Source organism: Heliconius melpomene, chromosome 17, assembly GCF_056956725.1.
Source record: "Heliconius melpomene rosina isolate 202511_hmr_F chromosome 17, ASM5695672v1, whole genome shotgun sequence".
Lineage (NCBI taxonomy): Eukaryota > Metazoa > Arthropoda > Insecta > Lepidoptera > Nymphalidae > Heliconius > Heliconius melpomene.
The window spans coordinates 4,103,386-4,123,570 of record NC_140405.1 but is presented as its reverse complement, the minus strand read 5'-3'; the positions used below and the strand labels follow the sequence as shown (position 1 = coordinate 4,123,570).

General features: G+C 30.5%; 2 protein-coding genes across 3 annotated transcripts; one reads left to right on the top strand and one right to left on the bottom strand.

The window, feature by feature from the left end:
- Nucleotide 1: 1 nt before the first annotated feature.
- LOC146529893 (monocarboxylate transporter 9-like) lies at nt 2–8,643 on the top strand. Of its 2 annotated transcripts, XM_085200326.1 has the most exons (7): nt 2–322; nt 3,470–3,803; nt 3,997–4,267; nt 4,348–4,686; nt 5,418–6,035; nt 6,246–6,437; nt 7,954–8,643. In XM_085200326.1, exons 2-7 carry the CDS (start codon nt 3,726–3,728, stop codon nt 8,094–8,096), a joined length of 1,641 nt encoding a protein of 546 aa, XP_085056452.1. In that variant the 5' UTR covers nt 2–322; nt 3,470–3,725; the 3' UTR covers nt 8,097–8,643. The 2 variants fall into 2 exon arrangements, with proteins under 2 accessions (XP_085056452.1, XP_085056453.1); XM_085200327.1 differs by lacking the exon at nt 2–322 and having other exon boundaries at nt 3,272–3,803.
- On the bottom strand, nt 8,084–20,127 carry LOC146529892 (uncharacterized). The gene is made up of 4 exons (XM_085200322.1): nt 19,861–20,127; nt 9,397–12,379; nt 9,259–9,320; nt 8,084–9,078 (listed from the first exon to the last, which is right to left on the bottom strand). Exons 1-4 carry the CDS (start codon nt 19,873–19,875, stop codon nt 9,055–9,057), a joined length of 3,084 nt encoding a protein of 1,027 aa, XP_085056448.1. The 5' UTR covers nt 19,876–20,127; the 3' UTR covers nt 8,084–9,054.
- Between the last annotated feature and the right edge of the window lie 58 nt (nt 20,128–20,185).

The window sequence follows — 20,185 nt, the reverse complement described above, 5'->3', positions numbered from 1 at the left end:
TGTGTACAAGTCAAATAAATAAATAAAACAATTATATAAAAACAAAATTCCAAAAACAAAAACAATATATTTATGACCTATTTAATTTTAATGTAAATTTCTAACTGAATAAAACCCGAATCAACGGCACCTATTAACCAATAATGTTGATTAACGGTGACAAAGGCCAAACGCTTGAGGTCAATCCGTCAGTCGGCCCTAGCATTCGTGTCGCGATAACTACAACAAGTTTGTGTCTCTTTATTTTGTTTTTGTTTGGAACAAAGTGTTAGTGTTTTTACTATTATTGTATTTAACTGAAAGTGACTTTAAAGTGCTTTATGTAAAATAATTTATAATTGTCAAATTTCTGTAGAAATGCTTCTTGATTCGTCTTTTTGATTATAATTTCGACTTAATAAAGATAGGCAATTTTAATTAATATCATATAACTATGATTGGCAAGTATAAAATAGTTACATTTGATAAAGTTTATACAATAGTCAAGATATTTATTTTGAAAAACATAACATTGCTCATTCAAGTCTCTAAGGCGATTCTAAATATGTAGGTAGGTACCTATAAATAAACGTAATGTACGTCTATAAAATTTCATAAATAATTTAAATTAGAGTTTTATAACTATTATCTGTAAATAATTGGATTTTTTGTCATAATACTTAGTAGTAACCGCAATTTTATCTTATAAAAAATTATTTATCCCAAAACTAATTCTAATAAATAAGTGTATATACATACATTTGTTTAGATATACATACATTTGTTTAGATAACATAAAATTTTAATTCAAAATAATAATATTTTTTTTATTATACGAATCATTGATATACCTACAAAATATATTATTACTCATTTTTTTTTATTATCAGCTACTGCTATTATAATTGTGACGTTTGATAAGATTTATAATGTAGGTACACCTTTGTTATACCTTATATTGACTAATAAAATAATATCTTAAAACAACTAGTCTAATGTCATTTAAACAAGTATCTGATGAAAAAAAATTAAACGTTGATTTCATTTGCCTTATTTTTTAGATTATTAAACTATTGCACTCTTAGGGTATTTTTTCCAAATTTTTGTTGTTACGCTGAAAATAAATGCAATGCTACTTGAATTAGTTAGTCGAAAGCAAAATTACTATTCGAATTCATAATTAGCAGATTAGAAATAGGAGAGACAAAAATTTGAGGTCAGTCGTGGCGCAGGGACACAAGCGTGTAAATGTTACCGCGACAGGTTGGGGGTTCCCCACTCCCGACTTCAGAGAACGAAATTTTGATTTCTTTACTCTGTCGAGGCAAAGCGAGGCGTTGAGTTCCGTCACAAAGTACACGAACCTTCCAGAATTCGGATAGCGGGGCGCGGAACCTCTACCTAGCCTGCTGTGTGCGGGATACAGCGTGACGCTAACAAAATACTATTTGAATCCATTATAATCAAATTAAAAATAAGTGAGATATAAAATCGCAAGGGCAGAACGAAAATATATTTTAATAAGTTAACAATTAATTGTCGTTAACGAGTCGTAATCCGGCTGAATTTATCATTAATGATAAATTAAATCCATTGCGTGACTGTTTTATCGCTGATAACACATTTTGTACTATTTAGATATTTCGTGTTAATGTTGACTGTTTAAGAATACAAATAATGATATTTCGTTCTCAATGATGACCTCAATCATTATCGTAAAGTATTAGTCAAAGCGCAATGAATGAATAATGAATAAATATTTTACATTTTTCTTCGTCAACATTTTTTAAAAATTTACTTAAATATACCTACAGTCCGCGAAGTCTAAGCTGAGCTTTGCATTTGTGTGAGTGTTGGTACTGTTTGTCCTAAACAAGTAAAGCCCTGGTTTTTGACAACCAGCACCTCTTGTACTGATAGCAGCGTACACATATTAAATTCATCATATTTTATGTTTTTGTTCGATTTATTAAAAGTGAAAGACAAAGTTGGCACTAGTACTACAATACAAGTACATACAAGAATGGAAAAAATGATGTGGCCAAACACTATAAAAAAGAAAAAAAAATAGTTTTTTGTTTTTTTGTCTCTACTTTAATAATCACTCAACAGATGCAAAGCTTAACTTAAGTCTCGTGACCCTATGTTTCTACTACGGGTTATTTTTCGATTTTCTTTTTCCTATATTTGTTGAATATACGAAATAATTTAATTTCAGATTAATTTTTCCTACTATTTATGTATTCATCTTTTTGATTAAGAATTAAGATTGATTCTCTAATATATATTTCTAGTGAAAAAACTATATACAACAAGTATCAGCTATGTTTTAATTACTGACCTAAAATAAACTAAAATAACTGAAGATATATGTCGTACGTATATCATTACTAATAGAATAGGTTAAGTATTGTCCATCGGTCATTTACCTTTGCTACATACTAGCATACACATACTGATAAGCGATTTTTTAATTTTTGAATTACCCAGTTACAAAATATATACAAAGAATTAAGGTTACAGTGTTATAGTATCTATAACAATACATTTCTTACACTTGCATAGACTTTACAAGATTGATTTATACTTCGTGTACTTGAGGAAATTAAAATTGCCATGGTTAGCGTTATGTATAGGTCGACATACAATATTTCAATAATAAAATTATATCTTTTTAAAAAACTAATGAAAAAACAACACTTTTATAAATAAAGGTCATTAGTCAAACATCAAGTGAATTTATAAGTAAATTCCCTGGCTCCACCATCAGAGGCTCGTTGATATCATAATATGATTGTATTATCACTCTAGGTTCCGTATAACAACCAAGCTTCACGATGCTACTCTTATACCTCTGTGCTATGTGGAGAAGAAACTAAAAAAAATCTTGCATTAAAAGTACTTTGCTTATACCTATAGCTTTTAAAAAGTTGGAATATCTTTTTTCACATGTGTGCATTCAAATAGTTTCAAAAGGACATATAACTTTTCCATTGATCTATATGCGTTTTAATATTCGCAAATACATATATCACACAATTAAACAAAATATTAATAACGTCTACGCGTGATCTTTAGTTTATATAAAGTTTATCAACAAGGTTATTTACTCTATGTTTATATTTTGCAATATTACTTTTTTTTACTTAAATCATAAAATTATAAACTCTCTAAAAGAAATTAGATTTAATATATATTAAAATTACTCTTATATATACATGAGGTGATTGATTTATAACTAAAACTCTCATTTAATCGTAAAATAAACTAATTTACGTAATTAATAGAAAGAGAACATTTGAATGAAACAGCTCCAGGGAAAAGCAGCCTAGTTGTTACCAGCCCAGGCTAATCACATCACATTCGAAATGATAGTTATATGAGATTCAAAGTAAATAAGCAGCTGTTATACTTTAGGCCAATTATGTAAAATTGATAAGAGCAATATATTCGCTACGATAACAATTAATACCAGAACGCCTGGTTCTAGGCCAGTTGTCTACTAATAACGGTACACGCTAGCAGACGTCCATACAGAGAAACTATATCAGTAAATGCTTAGCGATCATCCATAATTCGCCACAAATATTAACTTTTTTAATAATAATGACAAATATTACATAAAAAAGTGTATATAATGGAAGTTAAGTGATATTGTGAAAGTGGATTGATTTAAAAATTAACATTGTGCGTTTTACTCAAGAAATGTAACAGATTCACACCCGGAATACTTAACTATCGTCACCATGTCTCGTGCCATGAATAAAGTGCCTCCTGATGGAGGATACGGCTGGGTCGTTACTTTCGCGTACGGCTTGAATAATGTGAGTTTGACAAGAATTAATTTTATTACTAAAAATATATGTAAGTGTTGTATTTTAATTTCCATAGTTTAACATAATTCATTAATATATTAGCTCGTTTTAAATAATAAATGTGATTAAAATAATTATTTACCACAAACATTTTACATAGATATAAATATACAATTTCTTTAAATATTTTTTACTTTTATAGGTAGTCGTACTTCCTCTCATAGCTGGCTTCGGATTAGTTTTTCAAGAAGCTTTTGAAGAAACAGGTCTCACCGCAACAGAAGGGACCCTAATCATTATATTAAATTATGGATTTGGAATGCTTTTATCCTTTTTTGGAGGGCCCTTACTAAACCGCTACGGGTACAGAAAAGTGGCGGTCACCGGTGCTATATTAGTTTCATCCGGCCTCATATTAACTTCGTTTGCTACTAACTTCTGGTTGTTCCTAATCTCTTACAGTATTATTAATGGTAAGTAAAACAGCAAAATTATTCCTTAAAATAATTTCAATCAATTTTTATAAATTAATTAAAACTTTGTATTTCTTTAGCTACAGGAGTGGCCGCGGTTATGGCAGCTTTCACATTAGCAATAAATTCCTTTTTTAAGGAGAAAAGAGGCAAGGCTATAGGTCTTGGTATGTCAATAACAGGATTAGGAAGTATTTACATGCCACTGTTGATGAGTTTACTCATGTATACGTATGGATGGAGATATGCAGTACTTATTTTGGGAGCTATTTGTTTGCATTCTCTTTTAGCTGCAATTTTACTTAGACCAGCAAAATGGTACTTAATAGTTTCTCCAAAGGCAGAAGAAATGGTTCCTTTGAATGCAGATACTAGTATAGAATTAATTAATGGAGACATCACGATATCGTCAAAAACAGGTGAGTACGTGTATTGTTTTAGTTTAGCTATCATATCGAGTAGTATAAGGTATATATTAAGATCATTACGAGCTTCTTTTTTATTTTTAATTGATATATTATGGAATTAATAATAATATTTACAGCAGAACTAGTCAAGATAATAATAAAAAAAACTATTACTTAATTAAACTAAATTCTCTTGTATAATAAAAATATATGTAAAACGCTATATAGAAACAATATTAAAAATAATTCAGATAGTAAGGTGATGTTCTATTGGTATTAATTTATTTAGGGATGAGTTAGTTTAATAACTTGCACTAAAATCGTTCATGGCTACATTGATATGTCCCCATTGTAACTATGCATAATTCTATAATTTCGTGCCTACAAGACATGTATTAATGTATTAATAACAAATATGAAAATATCAATGCCAATATTTGAGGCCTTCTTGGCGCAGTATTAAAGTGTTTGACCATAAAGGTGATGATTGTGGTTTTGATTCCCATTCGGGGGAATGATTATGTTTAAATAGTTTTCGATACACTCTGAAAAGACTCAAGAAACGATGGAGACATCGTTTCTTGAAAGCAATTTGGGAAAATTTCATCAGAAAAAGAAGATCGGAATGTTGTAACAGTAGATTCTATCTGGCCTGCTTGTTCCGCATTGCGGCAAAAAGCGCGAAACTGAGGAAATATATATATTATTTTACAGTAACTATAGTTATTATTTTTATATTTCAGGATTACATTCTTCTACTAAATTAGATGAACTAATAAAAAATGACTTGACACAGTCTAAGAGCATGTCTATGCATTCATTGAATAATGCCAATGGAATACAAACAAGGATGGCATTCTCCCATCCAGACCTCAGTAAAAACACTACTGAACCACCATTAGTAGAGTCCAAGTATAAGTGGTGGGAATCTCAGGAAATTAATTTAGGTAGCTCTGTCAATATATTCCGTGAAACAGATAATGTAGGCAATAAAGAAAAAGAAATAAGACAAAAAGAACTTAAAGACCTTAAAGACCATAAAAAGGATAAACCGAGAAGTTTTTTAAAGAAATTTGTAGAATTTTTTGATCTAACGCTACTAAAAGATCCAATATTTGTAAATATTTTATTTGGACTTTCAATAGCTTCATGTGTTGAAACAAATTTTTCTCTTCTGTTCCCAATAATTCTAAAGGATATGTTAAAGTTTGAAACAGCAGAAATAGCGAAGATTATGGCCGTTATAGGTTTTTCTGACACGTTATTCCGATTTCTTTCTGCCTTTATCGGAGACTGGTGCCATAGACCTCCACGGTTTATGTACGTGGTTTGCCTTATAATAATAATATTCACAAGAACAAGTAAGTACACACAATGTATGCATTTTATTTATTCTATAATATAAACTTCTTATATCGAACCTTCAATCATTTTTTAATCTTCTTATGTCTCAAAATTTAGGCAGAAGGAATCTTGTTATAAGCTACAAGGAATGACTCATCCTAGGTCAATCTATCTAAGCAATAACTCTTTTAAATATTTTATTGACATGATTTCCTTGTTCGTTTCAGTAATGATGTTCACCACGTCCTTCACTGGTATGGTGTTTGTGGCTTTACTAATTGGAATGACTAAAGGAATACGGACGGTATTCATGAATGTCATCATACCAAGTTATGTACCTTTGGAAAGGCTACCTTTCGCATCTGGTATACAAATGCTTTGCAATGGTATTGTGATAACTACTATCGGATCCCTCTTAGGTAAATGACACTCATCTCTTTCTTTATGAAACATGACAATAACAATTTTAATATATTTTTTTATTTGCATATACCATATAGCAACGCTTTACTCGACGTTCTTTTCTACGCAAGTAAATAATTCGACATTTTTGCAGAACGTCCGTTTAGGCTCACAACTTAATTTAGTCTAGAGAGAATCAAATTGTAACTAGTCCGTAATATAATCATAGGACCCCATGGGCTTATATTTTGACAGATAGTACCGCCTGAAGCCGCATGTCGCTCTATGGCATAAACATTACATTTATAAAAAGTTGTAAAATATTTGATTTTTAAATATCTTTGCACATATTTTACTTATTTTTTTATTAATAATTTTATTTAATATTGCCCTTGCACCACGACCGTCTTGGTCGTGGTGCAAGGGCACAAGCTTGTAACTATAATCACGACGGTTGTAGGTTCAACCCCATTTCTTCACTAGGAACACTAGGTTCCTAGGCTCCCTTTGCCTAAACTATGGAGCTAAAAAAATTATTATTATTTTATTTATTTCAAATAACCGAGCTTTGAATTTGGGCGAGTGATCTTAAAAGTAGAGCCAGTGAACAAAACTTTTAAAAATCAAGTTTATTATTAGCTATATTAATTAAAATATTCAAACAAAAAGTAATGATTTCTTCTATTTCGGATATTATTTCTTCATTATCTTCACTCCCGTCTGATTTGCCGTTTGAAATGATAGTGAATCGTTCTGTTATATCATCAAGAATAGTGTTGTTTCCATGATTTTAGTTGAAGTTTTTTTTCTTCTTCTTCACATATAAAACCTACCCTCTACAGTGATAAAGTTATCTTTCACTTTTAATTAATCAAACACAATAGAGGCCGATGCCGAGGCTGATTCATAAGCGAGCGACTGTAAACGCGACTGTTGTAGGTTCGATTCTCACTGGTGGGAATAAATTATTTAATATTATCATTTCCTTACTTAATAATTTAATAATTATTATATTTAAACAAAAAGTAAAGGTTTTTCATTAAACTTTGTGATATAAGCTATCAGCAACGAATATAATCTTTTCTCATTTATCGTGTTTTTTATCGTGAATGTTAAGATAATAGAGGTGACACTAAAAGAATTTTAGATATTCTTTTTATTATACCGTTTATCACGTAACTGTGTGCTCTCATTAGGCCTCGCTCTCATCTACAGAATTATAAATCACATATTTCGATGTAAACAGCTAATAATACATTTTTGTATCTTATTTTTGTATCTAAAATTATGACTGCTTTACTTTTAGAAGTTACATACGTCTATATCCCATATAAAATTGCTCTGGTGTATTTAATTTTATTTTTCTAATTCTGGTGATTCTAAATGGCTTCAATTGAAGTATTCTTTAAAAAAATATTAAATAAATTTAATAATCTAGAATTATATAATCTATAATTATATAATCTGTTATAACATGTTATGATGATTATAAATTTATTTTCTTTAATATAAATTTTTTTATTCTTTTTCCAGGGCGACTACGCGACCGTTCTGGATCCTATGAAATGCCCATAATTGTATTGAACGTTGTTACATTTGTAACAGTCATTTTATGGAGTTCTGAATTATTATACTTTAAATTGAAAAATAAAAAGACACAAGACACATCAGAATAGAAAACTTTATTTTTACTAAACTAAATACTAATGTATACATATAAGGCTACTAAGAAATCACGCTTTAAGACTTATATACAATAGACGCGATACATTATCTACTCTTAAAATTACTTTAATTATTATTTACAACAAAATTATTTATATTTACAATTCTTCTTCTTCTTCAATCTTGGACATTTAGTGAGGATATTTGACTGTACTTAAAATATAATCACTAAAGTTATTCTAATACAGATACAAATTCGCACATAAGAACCTCTAGTGCTGTACATATTTGATGCTTTGAAATATACCTATAGATTTTTTTAAATTTAATTTATAGATAGATACAGATAATAATATAAGTAATTTATATGTCTAATCTAGTCCACAAGTCACATAAATTATCGTGTATTAATTATTATACTGGTAAGCAATAGTACATATATGTAATGTTAATTATTGTATGTCTGTCTTGATCGTCAATAGTATTGCGATTGCCTTTTTATAAAAATTTTAGAAAATATATATATTTTTTGATAAAATTAAAGATTTTCAGAGTATTTATCTTGTCTTTTTTTAATTGAAAGTCAATGTAAGCTTTCCATAATTTCTGTGTCAGCATGAAATTTTTGTCAAATACCCACTTGTTATTTATTTAATGTATGTATATGTAACATATATTATCTATTTATTACATTTTGGATACCAAATAGTAATAACCGTGCTTATAAATAAAAGCTTTAACTAAACTTATCTTGATGGAATTAAAATTATAACCCCTACTTTGGTTTACGTCATAAATATATTTTATAATCCTTTTTTTGCTTGTTAATTGCACTGTAACTCTGCACTTGTTACATAAAATAATAGAATGTTTTTCATGGTCCACGACTTTTAGTACTTTTTGGTTTTGTAATACACTTAGTTCGTCAACCACATGATGATATAAAGCCTACTTTGGCTCTTTTCCTCTTCAAACTTTGTGATCTTTTCTCTCCTGGAAATAAAATAAAATAAATTTAACATAGCTACTAATTAAGTATTTAAAAAATATTAGGTACTAAATTACTTATTTAATATTCATTTCATCCAGATTTTAGTATCGCACAAATCCCGAAATTATTTTAAATTTAAATTGTAATAGTGTCGTTTACGAGGTTCGTATTATTTTACTTGCCTTGTCCTCTTCATAGTATACATTTTGGTTTGACAAAAATGCCACATTTTGAAGATTGTTTACTGAAACAAAACAAAATATTAAAATTTAACAGTTTTAAATATGAAAACATGGTAAATGTATCAAATATTTCCTTACTTTTTCTGTACAAGCTCTTTGGGAAGCCATAAGGGGAATCAAATTTTGTTGGTTCTATACTATCTGCTGTAAACCCGTACGGCGGTCTATTAGAGAATCTTAAAGATTTTAAAGGAAATTCATCTAATTCAGATGAATCATCTAAATCCGTTCTCTTAGAATTATATTCATTAATTTCATATTCATAGTCACTGGTTCCATTTTTATCTTTCCATGGTTTAGATGTGACAACGTATATTTTTTCATTTGTTAAAGGTGATATGGATGTTTGTATTTGACCCCAAGGTGCTGGTGTAGTAGTTGTCGTGGTTGTAGTTCGAAATGTTGAAGCGGCTGTATAAATGTGAAGTTTCTTATTACTTTCCGATTCCTCATTTTTCCCGATATTATTATTAGTTTTATTTCTTTGAATAACGTTATACTCTTTACGACTTACAGGAAAATCATTCGTAAGATTTTCAATAACTGAATGTTGAATACTGCTTGAACCTTCGTGATCGTATATGTCATAATTATAACTATTATCGGTTGTAAAGCTAGTGATGGGACTAATTGTTGTTAAATATTCGTCTGGTATCTGTTTTGCATATTTTTCGTTAGGTCGCGTTCTCCGAGGAATGTGATAATGCTTTGAATACTCCTGCTCTGTCCAATCATCGATAGTATGCTGCAATTTTATGATATCAAAAGGTGGTTCTTTCACATCATATAGGTGGTTCTGAACAGTAGGTTCATTTGTACGTTCTGTTTCATAAGTTTCTGTGGTGGATGCAATAGGATCCTCGGTTGTTGTCATTATACTACTTATACCTTCTGCGGCAAAACTATAGTAATTGCTTTCTGTATGGGATTGTATCTTTCTAGCTTGATATTCCTGTTCAACGTTACTTATCAAATCTTGTTGAACAGACACATCATCAGTTTTGCTATTATCTACTCTTTGATCAGTCGTATAGGGAACTATTATCTGAACAATTTTTGGACGATTGTTGTTGTCATCTTCTGTAGTTTTGCGATATGAACTTTCGAACTGTTTCTTATTATTTTCTTCAAAATTTCTTTCAGTCTGTGTAGTACTAGATGTTGTGGGAGTATAGTCGTCGTAAATTTCAAATTCATATGATTTTCTTGGTGTTGATGTTATATACATAAAGTTTTGATAATTTTTATGCGGTGCACTAGGTTTGAGATACAACAATGGCGAATCAATATGTTGTAAATTACTTTCCGTGCGATATTTATCCACATCTTCATCTTTTACTCCTCGTAAATCAGCAAAGTTCATTTTATGATTAAAAGGAGCGTTAACAGTTTGCTTTAAATCAAGGGGAATACTATCGTATAAATCATTTGTTAAGCCTGTATTTATATTTTCAAAACTTGCATCTTGGTTTGATTTAGCGGCAGAAACGTGATCTTCTGATGCTTGTGGTATTTCATCTATTTCGTAGCTGCTTGGAATATTTCTGTATGCTTTGCTTTGGTTCGTTTTTTTTAATTCATCAATATCTATAACGGGTGATTGTATAACAGTAGTAGGGTAATCAATTGAATGCGTATATTCAGCTATAGGTACGCTTTTTGCTATGTTAACATTATTTACTTGTAGGTGATTTATGCCATGTAAAATACTAGAAGAATAATCTTTTGGAATAGTCCGGAAAGGACGTGCGTTAAAAATTGGAGGAAGAGGCGAAACGCTAAGATTAGGCAAAGCAACAGGCTGTAAAGTATGAATGTTTCTGCCCCTATTAAAGCTAAATGGTGCAGGATTTGCTAAAGCTACGGTCACATTAGGTCGAAGAAATTTTTCATTACTATCTGGTAAAACTTGCGTCTTAATTTTAGTAGAAGCTGCTGGAGCCGATACTGAATATGGAATATCCAAAGCATACGTATCAATTATTGGTTCTCCATAAGAATTTCTAAAATTGGTGGGATATGACACTTTTGGCAGCTGTAATTCTGTGGGTGGTTTATTATTTATATTATTTTTCGAAGGTATATTATGATTTAATACGTTATTATTGTAATTTATAGAAACTGGGTTATGTGTAGTCGATGAGAATTGATTATAAGCCGATGAAGTCATATAAGTTGAAGGAGCAAAGTTATGTTTAGAACTAGATGCACTTTGAGGTGAACTTGGTAAACCATAATTGGAAATAGGTCCTATAGACGTATTTGGTATTTCATAATTAGAGCCACTAGAATACTGAGTATTATAAGGTGTTTCGTTTGAAATTGTAACAGTGTGTGTTGGACTCGGTGGCCCATATGTAGAGCTTTGAAATTTAAAATAGTCATTGTTTGTGAGAGAGGTAGGAGGACCATAAACAGAATGTGGAATTCCTGGAACTTGATTCGATGTAGGAATATTACTATAATGTTTAAAAGATTGAGCTACATTTTGTGCTGTATTAAAATTTGTGTTAGTTGTCGGACTTGGAGGTCCGTACGTCGGATTTAAATTTTGTCTACCATTATTGGATGCTAAATCATATCTAATTACTGGAATCCATGGCACTAAATTGCAAGGGTTACAATCTTTTTTTAGAGGAGCTATATTGTAAGATATTTCTGCACCTGAGTCAGAAGTTACTTGCTGCGATGGAAAAAGCCATCCAGATACTTTTTGAAACAGACTTGGCGAGGGCGTTGTTGAAAAAGGTTGAGGAGGTGGTACGAAATTAAAATTGTATTGCTTATAAAATGGAGCTGGAAATTTAAAATCGCCAGGTGGGGCTATTGGTGATGCTTGGGGCGGTAGAGAAGGTTGATATTGATATCCATTATTACTATTTTGACGTAATCTTCCAGCTCCTCCATGAAATGGCACTGGGAATATTGGCAAAGGAGGTGGCGGTGGTGGTTTTAATATTTCTCCGAATTTTGATACATCATTGCCGTTATTGTAATTGTATCCGTTGATCTGTTCACAGTGCGACGTCGTGACGAAAGCGATGAAAAGGACCGGAATAACCTGAAAATAAAATAAGGTCGAGTTATTGCTTTTTACATTCACCCCATTATTTTAACTACTAGTATATTACAATATTATTTTGTTAATTGATTATTGATAAATTATTTTCATAATAAGCAAGCAAAAATGTCTACTAAAATTATAACATTTGGGAAGAAATATCGATATAAAGATTTTGTCGTATAATATATAATTACAAAGTAAAATTAATGAACCAGATTTTTTTTAAAATGAAATTATTCTGAAATTATTGATTGCAAATTTTTTATACAATATTAATAGCAAAACCAGTTTTGTACAAAAAATCTGCCTTCTTTTTTGTAATCAATATCTTTCTCTCTCTCTCTCTCTCTTTTGTAATCATTAATCATAGAGTTGAAATAAATAGATTATAAGGAAGTCCATATTCTCTTCTCGTAAGCATATGCTTATAATCTATTTATTTTGACTCTACAAGTAAATTTTAGCGTATACGATTACACTTAGTATATTTAATGTCCAATATATGAATGTAACGACCTAAATATATTGCGTAAGATATACAGTTTCTCTCAGAATAACAAATATAGAATGTTCCAAGACAATGCTCAGTATGTATGTCACACCTTTGGCTTCACCGAAAACATTATTAACTAATTCAATAGTCGTACTGTAAACTAATTTCGAAATTGAAATATTTATATTAACATCTGTGTTACATTGAATTACATCTAAAAGCACATTTAGAATATACTACTGTCATTAAACATTATAAAATTGCCTTATTAAATACACTTAATATGCGTCTCATGACATGAAGATACTTGTAGGCAAATAATATAAGCAATACAGATTTAAAAACGAATTTGTATACAGGTGAAGTGTTGCATAGTGAAGTCCCCGTATTTATAAACCGCTCTGCACTTCTGAGATCGATCTTGAGATGCCGTTTTCATTCATATAAGTTATATATATGAGTATGAGTGAAAACGGCAATTAAAGATCAATCTCATGGTAGAGAACGATGTGTAAATACGGGTCATAGTACTTATACTAAAAGGAAGTTAACGCTCTTAAGCTTCTTGCCTATGCGGTGAAACCTAAATTGCTTTTTTTTTGATAACGATAATAGCTAGTGCTTAAATAACAGTTGGGTGGTGGTCACAAGGAAATACCAAAGATATTATTATACTGCTAACAACGCGCTCGCGGCTTCGCCCGCGAAATTACGAAGCTTTTCTTTTTATATAATTATTTTATATATATGTCTGTACAGTGCTTACAAAAACTAATTTGAACATTTTAGTACCTTGGTTTACATTATCATAACTTTCATAGGTATTTTTTATTGTTTTCGAAATAAAAAAAAACTTATGTATACTTGACTTTTTACTTTTCTAATATATATGAATAACAGAATAGAACAAAAAGAAACAGTTAACAGTTACCTTAACAGTTATAACATTTCGTTTATATGTTAGATTAATAATATATACCTTTTAAACATAAAGCCATTACAAAGATGATATCTAAACAGGATATAGAGGTAAATGACACCTTAAGCTTCGGAACTTCCGAGAAATTCTACAATAAGCAGTTCCCATTAAAAGGCCAAAGAGCAATCCTATCATAAATATTTCTTGATAATAATAATGTTATTTAATTCTTATTTATTTACGTTTCTCTCTTTATTTTTTAAATTGTAACCTATTGAACCTGTGGCTTCGGACGCTTTTTTTTAGCTTCGTGCGTGGTGGGAACCTGGGAACCTAAAGTTTAGACATTAGTCATTATTTATTTAATAGAGTGAAATGCGTTCGTGTTTTTTATCTATAGTCCTACTAAATGAAACTACCAATATTTCTTTTTTTTATCTTTCTCTATTTGACGATTGTAAAACTTAAAAAACAATATTCCATTTCAAAATATTTCGAATATAAATACTAAAATAGATATTTAAATTACATTTATTTGAGAGGTTGTATTAGACTTTGACTAATTTACAATAATAATAGATTACAATAGTTATGTATACAATGACATTAATGATAATGACTGAGTTAGATTTAGAATAGTTTACAGTGAATGAGTTAAGATATTTATATATTTCATTCGTTCTAGTTAGTCAGTTCAGTTTTTTTCATTATAAAGCTTACTTCGATAATATCACAAATGCATGAAATTACAGTAATTTAAAAAACAGTTAAGTGCGAGCCGGAAGCATCTATCGAAGGTTCCGTACCATATTTATACAATCATGAATCAACGGGAAATACAAATTGTAAAAGTTGACAAACTTAAATTATGCACTCATTTGATATGAAATAAACTACAGGAATAAATTCGTAAGGATTGTTGTCTATGATATATCTATAAATTTTCGTTTTTTAGGTTTTTCTTTTATTTGTATTGTAGTTTCTGACTTTTCGCTAAAGTTCATAATTGTAGATTCAGAGGTTTTGATTATGCGGCGGATTTCATACAAAATACAACAAAAACGATGCATAAGCGCGTGTATCTTTTGATTGCGTAGACTTAGAAGTTCGTTTTGCTCCAAGGGGTAGTAGATATGGATCGATATTTGGATCGACAGACGGACAGCAAAGTGATCTTTAAGAGTTCCGTTCTTTCTATTGAGGTACGGAACCTTAAAAAATAAACTACGCTTTTAACCCACATTTATAGGAGTAAGTACAGTATTCTACTAACCCAAACACAGGTTACATTCTCATGCAGTAATACCTATCATTCGAGCTGGCGCTGCATCAAATTGACAATAATTATATAAAATGAACCTCTTTGCTTCTTGAAGCAAAAAATGAAGGTCACAGATATTAATGTATCTCAGATATACAATTATATTAAAAATATTGTTTACAGATATATATTTTTGTGTTTATTATATTCCTGCCACTGTTTCACTGTTTCATCACGAAAAAGTTTAAAGACTAGATTTTTAAGTTGAGTTGCTACACTACATACTGTATAACATTTCTAAGCCAGCTAAGATATAAAATGTAATATCATTACTCAGGCCTTTGCCTGGCTAATCATTGGTAAAACAAAATCAACGAAAAAAATCTATTTTTTTTTTTTAACAATATAACCTCTTACTACAATCTACCAGACCTATTAAAGTAAAGATTAAAATGAAACGGTGTTAATCACCGGGAGGGGTAACTCGTTAAATTTTATGTTTCGTAATGAAGTCAACAAATAAATGAACGCCGGTATAAAAGTTAATGGGAGAACATAATGAAGTCGTGTTCGAGAGATTTCGTAGATGACCATCATGTCGTAGGGTGAAAGGTTCATTCGTAATGTTACATTTGATAATCGTATATTGTTTTAGTAAGTAGCGTGACGCCTTGCGCAACGCCGCAACGAAAGTAAATTTGAAATAATAATTTAAATAATATTTTAACTCATAATAAAAATCACTCCGTCGTTTGTACAGAATATTTTGATCATTACTTTAAAATGGTTTTATAATACTGATTTAATATCATCGTAAGAATAGCTTTGAAAGCTTCCTAAGTAAATAGTTCAACTAAAGATATATTTTTTCTAAAGTAATGAAAAATTTACAATATAATTAAAATCTTATGCTTAGGGTTCCGTATCTCAAAATGTAAAGGCACCCTTATAAGATCACTTGTGAACCGTCTGTCTGTTTGTCAAGACCATTTATTTCGAAATCGAGATATTAAGCAAAATTAATATTAAATATTCAAGTCTATGGTTTTGAAGACAGCAAATCAAACTTCTAAGTTGACGCAATCAAAAAATACGAGTATTTATTCTTCGTTTTTGTTGCATTTTGTATGAAATTCGCCGCGAAATCAAAACCTATACTTCCCTTGAATCTACAGTTATGAAATTTAGCAATTCTAAAACTGAAAAGTTATACTTTATCTCATAGAAAAAATCATTAGTCTTTTTTTTATTAGTCATTAGTTTAATCAAATTTGTCAAATTTTATCCGATTTGCACTTAACCGGTTTTTAATAATATAAGCTGAAACTAAAGATATTACAGCGACCGCGGCCGTTAACATAGCAGTTACATATGTATGTGTAATTGAATACGATGTAATTTTAATGATATGAATTGAATTATTACCGTATTTCCCTGCGTGTTGATTTTCATCGCATCGGTCGCATTTATTCCGCATTTTTATTCATTATTATGACAAATTGCATAAAATTATACATTATTTAAAAATAGCGAAAGATTCTTAACATAGGTATAATAGTATTTAATTATAAATTAATGAAAGACATTACGTGGAGGTTATGTATTTTTACTTTGTTGAACTACCCACATACATTGATGGTTTAAGTAAATGCTAGTTTTATATTTAGAAATCTATTGACACAACTAGCAAATGTTTTAGAAATGAAAATAATTAATTTTAACATTTATATCTAGAGTTTGTACACTGTGTGAATAAAACTATAAAGTAGATCAAACTACATGCGTATAACCACGTCTGTATGTATGCAAGTGTAAATTACAAATAGAGATTTTCTTACGATCTTCGAAATCTAAAGGTTAAGTGGATGGTTTCATTCAATGAAGCAACAATACAATTACAATGCGTGGGAGTTTTTTTCGATATAACTAACTCTGCTTTGCCAGTGATAGGTGAGAAAACGCGCTTTCACGAGCTCCACGGGCACACGTTCCCAGAAACAATTGCATAGAACAATGATTAGTTCAAGAACGGTGACTTTGCTATGGTCATGGCATTAGCGAATTGTCGTGAGATATGGTCGTGGTCTCTGTTAATGATTGGAACACGTTGGGCGACGTCGTTCCGCTTTGACGTAATAATTTGGTTTATTAGCCAAATTACAATATGGGGGACAATAAAATGTATTGGTTTATCGGGTTACTTAATTTTTTTTTTAGCTTTACGCGTAATCAACAGATAGTAGGGTAGGACAGGGTGTTAAGGCCCACCGTGTCCATTAAGACACTTTTCCGTTCCTCTATTTCTGGCCAATTCTAGAGACATTGCGTGCTGAGTGGCGGAACTGAACGCCGCGCTTTTTCTCGTTACTAGAACGAGGAAATGAAATTGTTATATATTTCATTTCCACGAGTTGGGATCAAACCTACAAACTGTACCATAGTCGTGAGACTGTGCCCTTGTGCCATGACTGGCCTCAAGTTAACATTACATTTTTATTGCTTGTATGTTGAATAAAATAATGAAATAAATATTTATTTTATTTTAAAACTGAAATGCTTGTGTACTGTAAGAAAAATATGTATTTCCTTTATTGATATTTTTTTTATTTTTTTTTTTATTTTAAAAAACTACATCCACGGGCTCATAGTTGCCCGTGCCTTTTTTTATTTTAAGAAAGTTCTTTTAATGTGGCGTACTTAATTTTGGGACAATTTAAACTGTACTTATATCTAGAGCTTATACTAGAGGGGTTGGATGAGACCCCTACCGACAATTTTTTTTTTTTTTTTTTTAATTTTAAAAATATATTATAATTATTAGAGAAATTATTAGAATATTTATTGATATTCTATTTCTATAAAATATGCCCAGATGATGAACTTTACTTTAAGTAAAATTTAAAGTACTTAAAAGTTTAAAAGATGGAACGGACAGGCGAAAACATAATAAATGAATTATAAAAAACACTATACATAATTCTGGTTAGCGTAATATTAAATGCCTTTAATTTATTACGCATTTATTACGGACGTTTACGCCGAAATCGAAAGTGAGACGCACGTGCAGCGCACGCATCGAAAACGGTATACGCGGACGTGTTGGAGCCGACCACTGCCGCTTAAATCTTAATTACCTCATATGATAACATTTTTATTTACTAGTATACTTGTTTATCGTGATTTCTACGTAAATTACTTAGAAATTATATTTATTTTTAAAAAACTTTTAAAAATCTGGTTTTAAAATCGAAATTTAGTCAACAGTTTACGAAAAATATTTTAAATATAATGTTGAAGAAATGCGACGCGTTTTATCTTTATGCATGAAATTTATGCTACTCTAAAAATTTCAACTCTTAACTAAGTCAACATCATAATATTATTACCTACAGTTGCTAACATCTACTTTCATTTTCTAGACAAGCCAGCCAGGTTTCCTCGTAGCAGTAAACGGTGCCATTATCTTTACACGCGTGTGTAACTTAATTTTAATTTCCTTAAACAAATCTAACGTTGACTAGAAATGAACCTGTTTTTTCTTTAAATTTCTCTAACACTAGTGTCAAATACGATCACGCACATTACGAAATTCTTCAAATCATCTTCATGACAAATGGTTTCGTAATAACAACAACAACACAAAAGTGAGATGATCCATTAGTTTCCCCTAAGCAAGCTTTGCGTGTTTACTCAAGCGTTGGTTCAAGTTGCTTATGTTTTTTGTGTATCTGCTTACTTTTTTATTCCTCTTCACGCTGTATCCCGCATGTCGCAAGAAAGACAGAGGGAACCTAGTGTTAAGATACTTCGGTTCCCACTTTCCACCAAATTCTGGAGGCGTGGCGTGTTGAGTGGAGGAACTCAACGCCGTGCTTTGCCTGGACTCCAGGACGAAAGAATGAAAATATTAAATATTCCATTTTCTTCTGTGGGAATCGAACCTACAACCTGCATTACAGTCAAACACTTGTCACTTCAAATCTTTTACCTACTTTTCAAAGCTTTTAGAGCTTTAATTTGTGTGATCGAACTTTTTATTATTTAATTTAATTGTACTTGTTAAAAATTGCGAAAATAAACAAAAAGCACATTACTAAAAATAACTACTTAAAAATGCCTATACACGCCATCTGAAACCTAATGTAGTTAAAAACTACGGGAACAGCCTTCATGATCAATTATGATGAAAGTTAATACCATCGTAATTTCAGTTCATAATTTCTTGGTGGTCAAAGTGTCTAGCAACATTAGATTTTTATTTACTTTTATATAACTTTCTTTTTGCTTTTATTATAAAAGATAGTAGCTTAGTGTAATAAAAAGTAAGAAGTAGTAAGAAGTATGTAGATACGCTGTTTTTATGAAAAAGACCCCCATGTTGATCGTTTAACATATTTCTTTGTCAAATGTTAACATTTGACTACTGCCGTATCTTAAAAATGTGTAGTACATTAAATGCACCTTTTAGGGTTTTAAGATAGGGACATTATACAAAAAGCTTTAAGGCACAAGCTTAATAGTAGATATTTTAAAACTTTTGAGATAACATTCAGTGCATGGCTTTTAAGCAACCTAGATTTTGGAAATATATTTTTTAAAACAAACACAGTTAACTTAATAATAAAAAAATATATTTATAAATTTCTGTTTTATACAATTAATTGATATGATACAAAATAGAATGTCAATAAATGGACTCTACACAAACACATATTCCAAAATCTGGTTCTTAAAAAAAATACATAACAAAAATATCCAAAAAATAAACAAACTTATCTATAATGAAAGCTCAACAGATAGCTTACCGGCACAACCGCCATTGCCGCCAACTATCTTATACTCTTATCACAAAAATCTCTTTGAACATCACAAAAACACCCACTAAAACGCAATCCCATCACCAACAAACCTACACTCGAGGTTTATATCACAAATTTACACTGGCACATATTAAACGTGTTATCAGTCCTAGAGTTGCTAAGGAACAAGCTGGTAAAGCACGAAGAAGTCGATTCCCACGAGAGAAATGCGTTCAATAAAATGAACAATAGAAGCTGCGCGCGCGTCGAAAGGTGGGCAAAAAGCGAATGAGGGGAGCATCTACGATCGACGTGCGCACCCGCAGTTCAT

Bases quoted from the DNA above. Each gene is read 5' to 3' on its own strand.
- LOC146529893 (XM_085200326.1), top strand. From the start codon at position 3,726: ATGTCTCGTGCCATGAATAAAGTGCCTCCTGATGGAGGATACGGCTGG. The intron at 4,687-5,417 runs GTGAGTACGTGT...TTTATATTTCAG, and splicing joins CACGATATCGTCAAAAACAG to GATTACATTCTTCTACTAAA. The intron at 6,036-6,245 runs GTAAGTACACAC...TGTTCGTTTCAG, and splicing joins AATAATATTCACAAGAACAA to TAATGATGTTCACCACGTCC.
- LOC146529892 (XM_085200322.1), bottom strand. The intron at 9,321-9,396 runs GTAAGGAAATAT...GTTTTGTTTCAG, and splicing joins AAAGAGCTTGTACAGAAAAA to TAAACAATCTTCAAAATGTG. The intron at 9,079-9,258 runs GCAAGTAAAATA...TTTTATTTCCAG, and splicing joins TATACTATGAAGAGGACAAG to GAGAGAAAAGATCACAAAGT.